This window comes from Lygodium microphyllum, chromosome 19 (genome assembly GCF_053477565.2).
Source record: "Lygodium microphyllum isolate KBCC chromosome 19, Lygodium_microphyllum_v1.1.10, whole genome shotgun sequence".
Lineage (NCBI taxonomy): Eukaryota > Viridiplantae > Streptophyta > Polypodiopsida > Schizaeales > Lygodiaceae > Lygodium > Lygodium microphyllum.
The window spans coordinates 114,055,329-114,066,410 of record NC_141153.1 but is presented as its reverse complement, the minus strand read 5'-3'; the positions used below and the strand labels follow the sequence as shown (position 1 = coordinate 114,066,410).

The 11,082-nt window shown below is 40.6% G+C and overlaps 1 protein-coding gene across 1 annotated transcript; it reads right to left on the bottom strand.

Annotated features, from left to right (window-relative positions):
- Positions 1-807: 807 nt before the first annotated feature.
- Positions 808-7,605, bottom strand: LOC148020284 (protein CYSTEINE-RICH TRANSMEMBRANE MODULE 13-like). Its single transcript, XM_087700614.1, has 3 exons — positions 7,419-7,605; positions 1,321-1,489; positions 808-1,153 (listed from the first exon to the last, which is right to left on the bottom strand). Exons 1-3 carry the CDS (start codon positions 7,465-7,467, stop codon positions 1,108-1,110), a joined length of 264 nt encoding a protein of 87 aa, XP_087556740.1. The 5' UTR covers positions 7,468-7,605; the 3' UTR covers positions 808-1,107.
- Positions 7,606-11,082: the final 3,477 nt, after the last annotated feature.

Below are 11,082 nucleotides of genomic sequence, written 5' to 3'. Positions count from 1 at the left end.
AATGTATGAAAATGTCATTTCACCAAGCAATCAACCCCCTGGATCGAGACATCCACCACAGCTTCCAAAAAAGTTAATATAGTATTCTTGACATTTCTTTTATATGCCAGAATGGTGTTCAATTAACATGGTTACAACTAGAAATTTAGGAACATGGTAGTCAAGGGCCACATTTAGCCGCTAGATTTTGAAGGGTTTTTAAACATGGCTGGATAGTTAGGCCTTAAACTTTGAAAAATGTTTTTTTAACAATGGAGATTTAGACAAAAGGTTCCCACATGACACCTAAAACCAAAGTCCTTTACCGCATTTTGCCACATTTGCGAACTCTATGCCTGTCCATTGCAATAAATACAAAAACATACAGCATCCGAAACAAAAAAGGCCTTGGGATATAGTTGACTTATTCAGTTGTTAGCCCCATCTGCAGTATCCTCTCCTTTTAAAGTATCATCCTTACTTCAGGACACACAATCTATGGCACCCACAACCTTATTCTCACATTCAGGTTTGTCCTCTCAAGTCTCTTGATCCTCGCATTTGAAACTGTCTACAGTTGTTTTGACTAACACAAAGCTCTCTCTTGGCTACCAATCCACACAGCATGTAAACAAGACTTCACTGAAATGCTCCAATGGAAACTGATAACACGGGGTGAAGAACCATGCAATGAACACAGGAGTTTGAAAATTTCGCAGGCACATGCACACATGCGAACATGCCAAAAACATTGATTCACTGTACACTTGAGACTGATGAGACAAATGCCCTTTGCAAAGCAGAAACTTGAGACAGAGGGGTCACAGCTACAGAATAGAAGAGTTGAACATGAAGTATTCAAGAAAAGCTTACCAAGGTTGAAAAGCCTTGTAAAATAGACAGTTGTTCACAAAGTACAATAAGAAAATGGAAGTATGACACAAAGCCTTTAGCAATATTGATTGACATCGATACTGTTGGAATTCTGAATGGAATGACTTCATCCTTCTGTTGCCTAAGTAATAACAGTCACCAAGAGCAAGAACTGCAGGTTCTTGTGAAAAATCACCCAGCCATCACAAAAAAGATGCCCAAGACCACATTGTGTCACAGCACTCCTCTTAAATCTCAAAAACAGGCATCAAGTAAGCAGCAGCAGCATAATGCAGCCAGACTGCAACCACAACATTGACAAAGATGGCCAGTGTTAAAAGTCTGATGTGCCCTTGAATCAGCTTAAAAATTTTCTGTATGCACTGTATTCCATGATGCTGACGAATAGAAAGGTGAGTCATTAAGTTTGAGAAAATTTTATAAGAACAAGCAAAAAGAGCAGCTTACCAGCCCTCGAGAAAGCTTGGCCCACTGCTAGACTGCTGCTGTTGTTGATAACCCTGTGGTGGATAACCTTGTTGATAGCCCTGTGGTGGATACCCTTGTTGAGGATAGCCCTGAGGTGGATACCCCTGTGGAGGATAGCCCTGAGGTGGATAGCCCTGTGGTGGATAGCCTGCAGCAACAGAGCACAAAAAAGGAACTCAACATGTCAACTTAGAAACCTTTCATATTAAGCATCACAGTAATGATTCATTCCTAAGGGGTACAAGAACGATCAAGTTGGACATCACATGAGATTTCCGGGAAATACACAACATAAGGAGAGAGAAAGGGGAAAGCAGGGAAAGGAAGAAGAAAGATTTTTGGGGATGTGTGTGTGTTTTTTGAGGGAGGAGGGGGTGGACACCAAATCAAACATGGAGGTGTCAATAAAAATCTAAGAAACATAAACACACATTATAGGGAAACCATGCAGCACCTGCAACCTCTAAATACAAGCCCAATGCATCCTTGATGCGAAACCCCAAAGCCAATCACAGCTGACCCTGGCTAAATCACAATTCAATGATTAGACAGGCCAAAAGGCACAACTGACAATTCAAACTTCATGGCCAGTAAAAGTAAAGAGCCAAATCTGTGGAGAATTTCAACCGAAACGGTGGGACATAATATAAAAATAAAAACTCCATCTAGAGGACTGGAAACTCAAGTTTAAAAAAGATGTTATGGTATTTGAGATTAGGCATGTATCCAATTCTTTTATTTTGTTTCGCTTATTTGCACAATTGGCATCATGATTGAAATTTGAGGGACTTGGCCCTCCCCATCTTAGTGTCTTTTTCCTGTGTGTCTGCTGTCAAGATCTTTTCCTTCAGTTCTGTCTTTTTGATTCTAGTGTGATAGCAAGTATCTGATACATGAGGGAAGGGGTAATGGCATGAAACATATGCGAATGTGCATGCGGCACATAATATCCTAAAATTCTGTTTCAGCCTGCTTAAGACACAACAGCCATTTTGGATGGAAACAGAAACTGCAAAACACCACTTTGGCTGGCTCCATTCTGCGATACATCCAGGTTTACCCAAAGAGTTTTTTGCCTACAGTCGCCTACTGCCTGCATCACATTTGCTCAAACTACCCCCTACCTTTCTGCTCCTCTCTCTCTCTCTCTCTCACCCCCCCCCCCCCCTTTTTCTCTCTTTACAGACAGATTTTGGACCACTCTCTAGAGTCATGGATTTTACTGATCAGCAATGCCTTGACCTCTTCCTCCTTGAGATGCGACCACTTTGTGACACACTCCTTAGGAGCATAGCTCCAACACATCTAGGCCCTATCCAAAGGCAACTCACAGATTTCTTCATGAGGGAAACTCAGGAAGCTTCAGCAAAATTACAATCTCAATCCACACAAGGGAGGACCATCAAGGGCAGTCTAACACCACCATAGTCTACATATACACGAGGGACATTGATTGATTAATACATCCAGCTTGGCTGATCCAAACATCCTATATCCCAACACAGATGTCAACAGCACATCCATAGGCAGATACAAGAGATCATTGCTCGAACTAAAGCTAAGCCCTCTATACCCCCATGAGATTGAATAAACAAGAGCTCTCTTTATTAGCTAGAGTTCTATTTTTTACTCATAGCTTTTAGCTTTCTTCTCTTATTCATTTACATTTACAGCTACACAATACACTACTTTTCAAACAATTGTATCATCATACAAATGATTGTAACTGATGGTCTTATAGGTCATTTTGGCCTCTTGCAAACGTTAATACGTCATATCATTTCACCCCCCCCCCAAAAAAAAACCCTCTCTCTCTCTCTCTCTCTCTCTCTCTCTCTCTCTCTCTCTCTCTCGGCCCGCCTTGAAGCTTCGAGCTTCCAATTGGAAAGATAGAAGATGATGACAGCTGGAAAGAATCTGTACAGTGGAATGATGATCACCACAGCACGAAGGAAGAGAAGGCTGGCCACAATTATGGGCAAAATATAGGCTCAAAGGACTGACAGTCACAAAGAGTGCCAAGGGTCCAAATGTCCTCACCAAACTTTGGTAGAGGCTCACAACCAAGAGATGGACATAGAGGAAGACAAGTAACAAGTAATAACATGTCTCCTAACATCCCCTCCCAAATCCTAGGTGTGGTGGCTAAAGGCCAAAGAAAGAATGGAACACCAAAAGGGAACAACTTACACATACAGAAACTCAAATCCCATGAACAACCTCTGAAGAAAGATGCAAGGCTGGTTTGCAATCAGTAAGAATTAGGGCATGCATGGCTGCCTTAGGATGCATGTGTGCATGTTTCAATAATGTAGCTGTAAATTCAGTGAGTAGACAGCCAATTGGACAGTATCTAGAGGTCTACAAAGGGGCTGAATTACGTTCAATAGCAAAATACTCAATTTTTGGCTCTCTAGGAACCAAATCAAGGCACAAATTGAGGACTTGGGTTGCTGGTTGCATAGGACGGGAGGTTGTTCCAGAATTTTGAGGGATTGAACCTTGATTTGCTGGAACAAGAGGACATTTCAATTGACAAAACTAGGAGGAATTTCGAGTTCTCAGTTTGATCTTTCCAATTTTAGAGCTTTCGCCTTAAGGGCGATCTAGCCCAAAGTGGTAAAGTGCTGAATTTCTTTTAATTATATTTTTAAGTATTGATCACTTCTTTTTATCAATTGTAATCATGATTCCACCACCCTTCTCACAAAGTAAGGTTGGCTATATTATCCCCTCTGAAAAGGATTGGGGGTCCAAGGGAACTACCAAAGGAGATGGTGGGAGATGGGAAGGAACCTGTGAGGTGGAAGGTAGTCTATAAAGAATGGGTGAGGCAAAGGGGCAATGTTGAGAGGACCCTGCTCGAGAGAAATAGAATTAAAAGAATGCAACCAATAAAGCTCGCGCTCTTGAAAATATGTCCAAAGAATGGGTTCTAAAGTAGCATCCTCCATTAAGACCACATCTTCGATGAAGATAACCCAGATATCGGATCAAGTAACCCCATAAACCAAGAGGAGAGGAGATTGAAGCCCAAATCTACAACATGCAAGAGAACCCTTGCTATGGAGCTCAGATGAGGACAACTGGGAAGTAGCAACATGATGCTCACACCACTAATAGGCACTCATGATATGCCACCTAACAATGACAAAGAGCCGTGAGTCAATTACACACGAATGTCATACAACCGGATGCACCACTATCCACAAGTCAAGGCTTCTTGGACACTAAGGAAGCCACAAAAGAAATCCCTTGCACCTAATGAATGTGAAGGAAGACAACCTCTATTGTAACAACAAGTGTCACCAAAATGAGAATTAGTCTTAATATTGTCAACTAAATGCAATTAATGAACTTAATTGGGAAATTAAATCTAAATGTTGGTATCCCTAGCTATTGGCATGTGAGAGCATTGCATTAAGAGTGAGGAGTGAAGGCATGGACAAAAACACATCAAGGGCAAATCCGCTCCTAAAGCTTGAAGTAATAATTCAAACTTTTGGGCTGAGATTTCCAATGTGCAATGTGAAACTTCCATTACATTGAAAGTTTAATGAGCTTGTACATTAGGCCTCTTTATTCATCTAGTAAGCAAGTCACTTATGATAAGCATCCCCAATGAGCAGCTCACTTATGCAAGCACCCATGTGGATAAGCTCTTTGGAAAGATAGACTTGCTATTATTCTACTTCATCTCTCTCCTTTTAGCTCCCACAATTTGGCTCTAGCAAAAATTGCAGGTTTCAATCTTGGAGAATGTGTTTATAGCATGCATGGGAGTCAAGGCAGCAACCAATCTTTTCAACTTAGCAAGGGGATCAACTAGGCAGCTCCAAAACTCCATGGTATAGCTGTTGCTATTGACTAAAAATCTATTTAGGACAAGTTATAATGGCACTATATGCTGAGACCTTCTCTTCTCCTTTGATATCTCAACCATCATGAACTTTCTATGCAGTTTTATCACAAAAAAAAAGAGTGTTTTTCATAGTTTTATCACAAGAAATCCCTCTATTTATGGGAGGAGAATTAGGTGTTTTCATAATTAAGGTTTACTCCCTTTGGATGCCTAAAGGTCAAGTAGGCACGCTAGCTCTATCCTTCACACTTGGACAAAGGTGAGTGTCTTTCTAGTAGCACTTCTCCTTGGCATGTGAGGTCCTTCCATAGTGAGGGAACTTGGAAAACCCCTTACATTTTTCCTCATAGTCAAACTTTTAGTCTAATGATGACTCGAATTTGATACTCTTTCCTTTCTTCCTCTTTTGACCTTTCCCAAATGAAATAGGAACAAAAGCACAATTGACTCTACCTCCTCCTCCTAAACTTGTCTTCTCATGATGCGTATCCTACTCAGTATCATCTCTAATTTGATACTTTCCTCTCTTCTTCTTTTGACCTTTCTCGGATGGATTAACAACAAAAGCACAACTGCCAATCACTCTACTTGTTCCACCTAAACTTGTTTCCTCGCATGATGCACATCCTACTCATTAGCATCATCGGCACTAACTCCTGGGTGATGGTATCCGATGCACATGAGGAGGTGAGGTTGGCATAGAAAACACAATACTTAGGACAAGGAGATCTGACAAGAGTGTCACAACCATGTTCTAAGATTGGATGGTCTTGATAAGAGATGCTAACCTAATTGGAAATCTCCTCCATCTTATTAATATGGTCCTTCATGGTGGTGGAAATATGAGATAAATAATTGTCTTTACCTCATCTCAAGGATCATCCAATGACCCAAATGTCTTGAACTAGAATAGAGAAGACAATTGGGTCCAAACTTCACTAGCAATGTAGATGCATGTGACATGGATATTGAGAGAATCCACTTCTAATAAAGGGTAAAGTTAGGAAGGATAGACACTTGCACTTGTGGTGCCATGAGGGTGAGACAAGGAATGTCTCTAAACAAGAAGGGGGGAGAGGAAAATGACAAAGAGAGGCTGGTCACATTTCGCATCTTGATCGCATCACAATCATGTCACTATGCAAGTCGATCGTCACAATTGCATTGATCCTCACCACAATCCTACAATCTCAACGGACTTTGCAAATATTCTCACAATCTTGGCTTGTCCCCTATAGTTGCCATGCTTGAGAAGACCTCATTTGAGGTCTACTATGAGAATAATCCCTTTATTGCTAAGTTTTGAGTTTGTGGATATGATGGCTATGCTCATGTGCCAAAAGATAAGAGGGGACAGTTATTGCCAAATCCAAGCAGCATATATTTATCGACTATAGTGAGCAGACCAAAGGCTATTATCTCTTTGGCCCTAACTTGTGAAAGGCGGTGGTGATTCTAATGTTTCATGAGGATTACTCCTCTCCTACGTCTCTTTGCCCTCAGATGAAGTATCATCTAGTGGATCCTCTTCCCACAACTCTTAGAACTTCCCTTGTGCAAAGATTATGAGACATCAGGCATGAGCATAGGATCCCCTTATCCTTTTAAGGATGTTTAGAATAAGTTAACCCAACAAAAGACCATACCATCAGTTCTTGACTCTGATGGCCACGGCACAAAAGCCCACGATATCTACGCTCTAGCACTGATGATGACAATTGATCAGCGAATCTGTATGCTTGTCAAACGACATGTGAGATTTGGAGAAGGTGAGAGATATGCAAGAACATTAAATCAATTCATATATCTGACAAACTGTGACAGAGTTGCCACGTGACATCTTGAGACGTGACAAGTATTACATTGCGGAACAGAAGAACATCAAAGCTTCAAAGCGAATAATATGCCAACAACCACTCATAAAATCAAACATCAAATTACAGAGAACTACGCAATCCTCATGGGTGAGCGATCCTGACTATCCTTGCTTTCAGGAATGGGGGGAACCCTGAGGGAAGATTTCTGGGTGCCAGATCAACCGCCTTCAGCAATCTGGCCGTTAATCATCGTGAATAACTCTAAAACGGACTGGCAGATGACTTTGCCGTATTATATACACAATAGAACACACACAACAATCCAGGACTCTGTGTGTGTGTGTGTGCGCGCGCGCGCGCGCCCGTCTGTGCGTGTGTAAAACAGAAAGAACGCAAACCTTGAGAAGGCGGAACCATGACAGGCTTGGGATCCTGGTAGTAACTCATATTGCTCGTCGATGAACGATCCTCTCTCTCTTTCTCTGTATTTTTTTCTGTAAGCCTAATTTTGAGAAAAGTAAAGAAGGGAAAGGGGGCAATTTGGAGAGAGAGAGAGAGAGAGCGGCCGACTTGCCAAGAGCGCCCTGCCCAAGTCGGTTAACGTTATGCGCTTAGGATACGTCCTCCACGGCTTTAAGCCTGAAACACAAGCATCTCTCGAGAGTCCGCGTCACGCCAAACTCTTCCTTGTGTTTGTCGATGTCTAAGGTTGGTTACACACCAAGTGATGGATGGTCAAACCCCGTTCAAAGTATGGGCATGCACTTTTTGAAGTTGGGCATGGACATAGGTGTCATACCTTTACACACCAAATGGACACAATTTGTAAAAAAATAAAAAAGAATAAACTTAGAAAAAAAACTTATTGGTTGCAAATGCAAAAAGTGCTCCTTTGTCTGTCACTTTACAAAGTGGACGGGGAATTCACTTGTTTAACAGGTAAACAATAGGTCATGTCCTCTCCAGTGTGTAAAGTACAGCAAATGCCCAACCCTTAAATAAGTGTTTTGATTGGTTAAAGTTTACAAAGTGGGTGTCCCTTATTTGGTGTATAACTAGCCTAAGCAAGTATCCATTGTCACACAACAACATGTAACCCTCAAGCTAAAGGGACTTTCCTATTGTCCCTTTTCGAGACTCATCAAGATCAATGATAGAGATAGTCATGCATTTTGTAACTTTTGTTAAATAAGCAAAAGTTATCCGACTCTTCCTAATCGTTTCAGATTTCCAATTGTTTGTTGGGTGAGAACATGAAGGTCCAATGTATCATGTTGTTAGGCAAAGGGGCTACGAGAAGGTGCTCTAAGCTAATAGCCTCGAACGCTCTTGGGTCTAGTCATCCTCCCTCGATCTAGCAAAATGGTTCCAAGCTGCTTGGCCTCAAGGGTACCCATGTCTCCTATGTGCCCCTTTGGTGGAAGAAGCGAGGAAACAAATAAGCACCTATTATGGGATTGCAAGCATATCTCCCCTCTTTGGAGAGCCCTTAAGAAATGGCTCAATGGAGCTAATCTAAAGACATCCTTTGGGTTCATTGTTGCCTTCTTTGGTGACAAAGGCACTCTAGACATGGCGACCTAGAAACTAATTAGTTTGTTAGCATTGCCACCCTCAAGCTAACATGGCGACCTAGAAACTAATTAGTTTGTTAGCGTTGCCACCCTCAAGCTAATATGGACTAAGAGAAATGATGTAGTCTTCCAAAGATCCACCACCCCTGATAGCTCTCAACTAACTCTCTCCTTAAAATATGAACTTGTAGCCATTCTGGCCCACCCAAAGTCCTTGTCCTAGATCTATAAGCTCTTCTTAAAGAAACTATCAACCTTGGCTTAGCCACGTTGCATCCATAGTGATGATGTAATCCCCCCCTCCTTTTTTTAAACCTCTAAATTATATAGACACCACATTATTATTATTTTTAATATCCCAAGCCTCATTATCCATCTATCTCTATTATCTATTGTCACACACCCACATGTAACCCTTGTGCTAATAGAATGCTCCTAGACCTAACCTTCTTACAACTAGCAAAATGCTCCCAAGCCTCAATGTCCCAATTTCACAAGGAACTTGTAGTTGCTAGTAACATGTGTGTTAAATATCAGCACATAAAGTGATATTATTTTTAAAAAAGCCAAAGTTCCAACCACTATGTATTACATTTGTGTGTGTGTGCATGTGTGTGCACGTGTGCACGCATGCATGCACACAATAAGGCCCAATATTGTTGCCACTTCGAACCCCTTACTATGAATTAGATTTTCTATGGACTTTAGATCCCAAGAGAACACTAAAACAAATGAGAAGGAAGCTGTTAAGGTCTTGTTTGTTGGTGCAAGCAATGCTTTTTGCCCCTTTGCTAGTAGCTCATTTTGTTATTTCCCTTGTTGGAGATGGAGATCCAACTTGCCTTGGAATTTGGCAATGTTGTTATGAGCAATACAACTTAAAGTGTGAGGAAAGTCAAATATTTCAATTCGTTTGTCTTTTTGGGCTTTTGATTTTGTTACTACTTCCTTTGACATGCCTACATGAAAAGGCTAACTTTGAAGGAGAGCTTTTAGTGTTTACTATGCAACAACAATGCATAATGGCCAAGTAATAGGTCAATAGTCCCTTAGAGAATGCATAATGGCTAGCACTCATAATGTGGCCATAAATAGCTAGGTTGACAACAATGTCATGTAGCCATTGATAACCATGTGCTTTTACTATTAGCACAAGGGAGCAATATCTCTATCACCTTTAGCACAAGTTGTAGCATTTACTTTGGACATGACTTTCACAAGTTCTTGAGCTTGCCAACAATGGCAATATGTCTTATAGGTATAAGGCTTCTCATAGGCAATCATGGTCAAGTGTGGATTCATCCACAAAAGAAGGTGTCACAAATAAGGCGATCAAGTATAGGTGCACCACCTTTCCCTACAACATGTAGCCCCACCCCCTCAAAGGCCATTGATAGTATGGGTGCTCCTTGTTGGAGACCATGGTTCAAGAATGATAAACTACCAGTCTACACCTACTTTTCAAAAAGCACTTGATCATGTCAATTTTTGTGGAAAATATAAACCTTTTCAAGGAGATCATGACCATCTTTCATCAAGATAGCCAATTTGGTCTTCGTGATCCTTGGATTTGTTCTTTATTGTAGTAGTGCCACATTGTGCCCCTTATAAGTTGATGAAAGTTCAATGCCTATCATCCAATGGTATCTTTATTTGTTACCAAATTTATGTGATTTGACATAAATGATTCCTCAAGATGACTAGATGAGGAAGCATCACACTTCACTCACTCATTTACCTTTATTTAATTAACAATTTTCTTAATGCAAAAAATATTAATGGTAAGAGTAAGTATACATCATTAGAAGATTGGAAGTTGTATAAGCTAAGTGCCTTAACAAGGATTTGACTACCTTTTTACAATCCTGCAAGAGAGTTCATTCCTAACTTTTGAAGTACATTTTTAAACTCAACTAGCGTTCGAAGCGCACACAGAACGCTAGGCTGCTTCGTGGCAACTTCGCTCAACAATCCATTTCTCATCTTTCTCTCTCCTCTTTTTCCTCTCTCTCTCTCTCTCCCAAATTCCCTATGTTTAAATTCTCTCTCTCTCTCTCTCTCTGTCTTCTATTTTAGTTTTTTTTCTCCTAGTTTTCTCTTTCTCTCTCTCTCTTCTCTCCCCGCTTTTCTTTTCTCTCTCTCTCTCTCCTTTTATTCTCCCCCCTCTCTCCTCTCTTTTTCTTCTCTCTCCCTCTTCTCTTTTTTTATTTTTCTTCTTCTTCTTCTTCTCTCTCTCTCTCTCTCTTCATTCTCTTTTTAAATTTTTTCTTTTCTCTCTCTCTCTCTCTCCTCTCTTTTCCTTCTCTCTTTCTCCTCTATTTTTTATTCTCTCTATCTTTTTAAATTTTATATTTTCTCTCTCTACATATTCTCTCTCTTCTTCTTCTTCTTTCACTTTCTTTCCCCTCTTCCCAGTTTCTCTTAAAGTATGTAAATTTTATCTTTTCCCTATATATAATTCTCTCTTTATGTTTATATTCTCTCTCTT

Bases quoted from the DNA above. Each gene is read 5' to 3' on its own strand.
- LOC148020284 (XM_087700614.1), bottom strand. From the start codon at position 7,467: ATGAGTTACTACCAGGATCCCAAGCCTGTCATGGTTCCGCCTTCTCAA. The intron at 1,490-7,418 runs GTTTGCGTTCTT...CTGTTGCTGCAG, and splicing joins CATGGTTCCGCCTTCTCAAG to GCTATCCACCACAGGGCTAT. The intron at 1,154-1,320 runs GTAAGCTGCTCT...TTGTGGTTGCAG, and splicing joins CCAAGCTTTCTCGAGGGCTG to TCTGGCTGCATTATGCTGCT.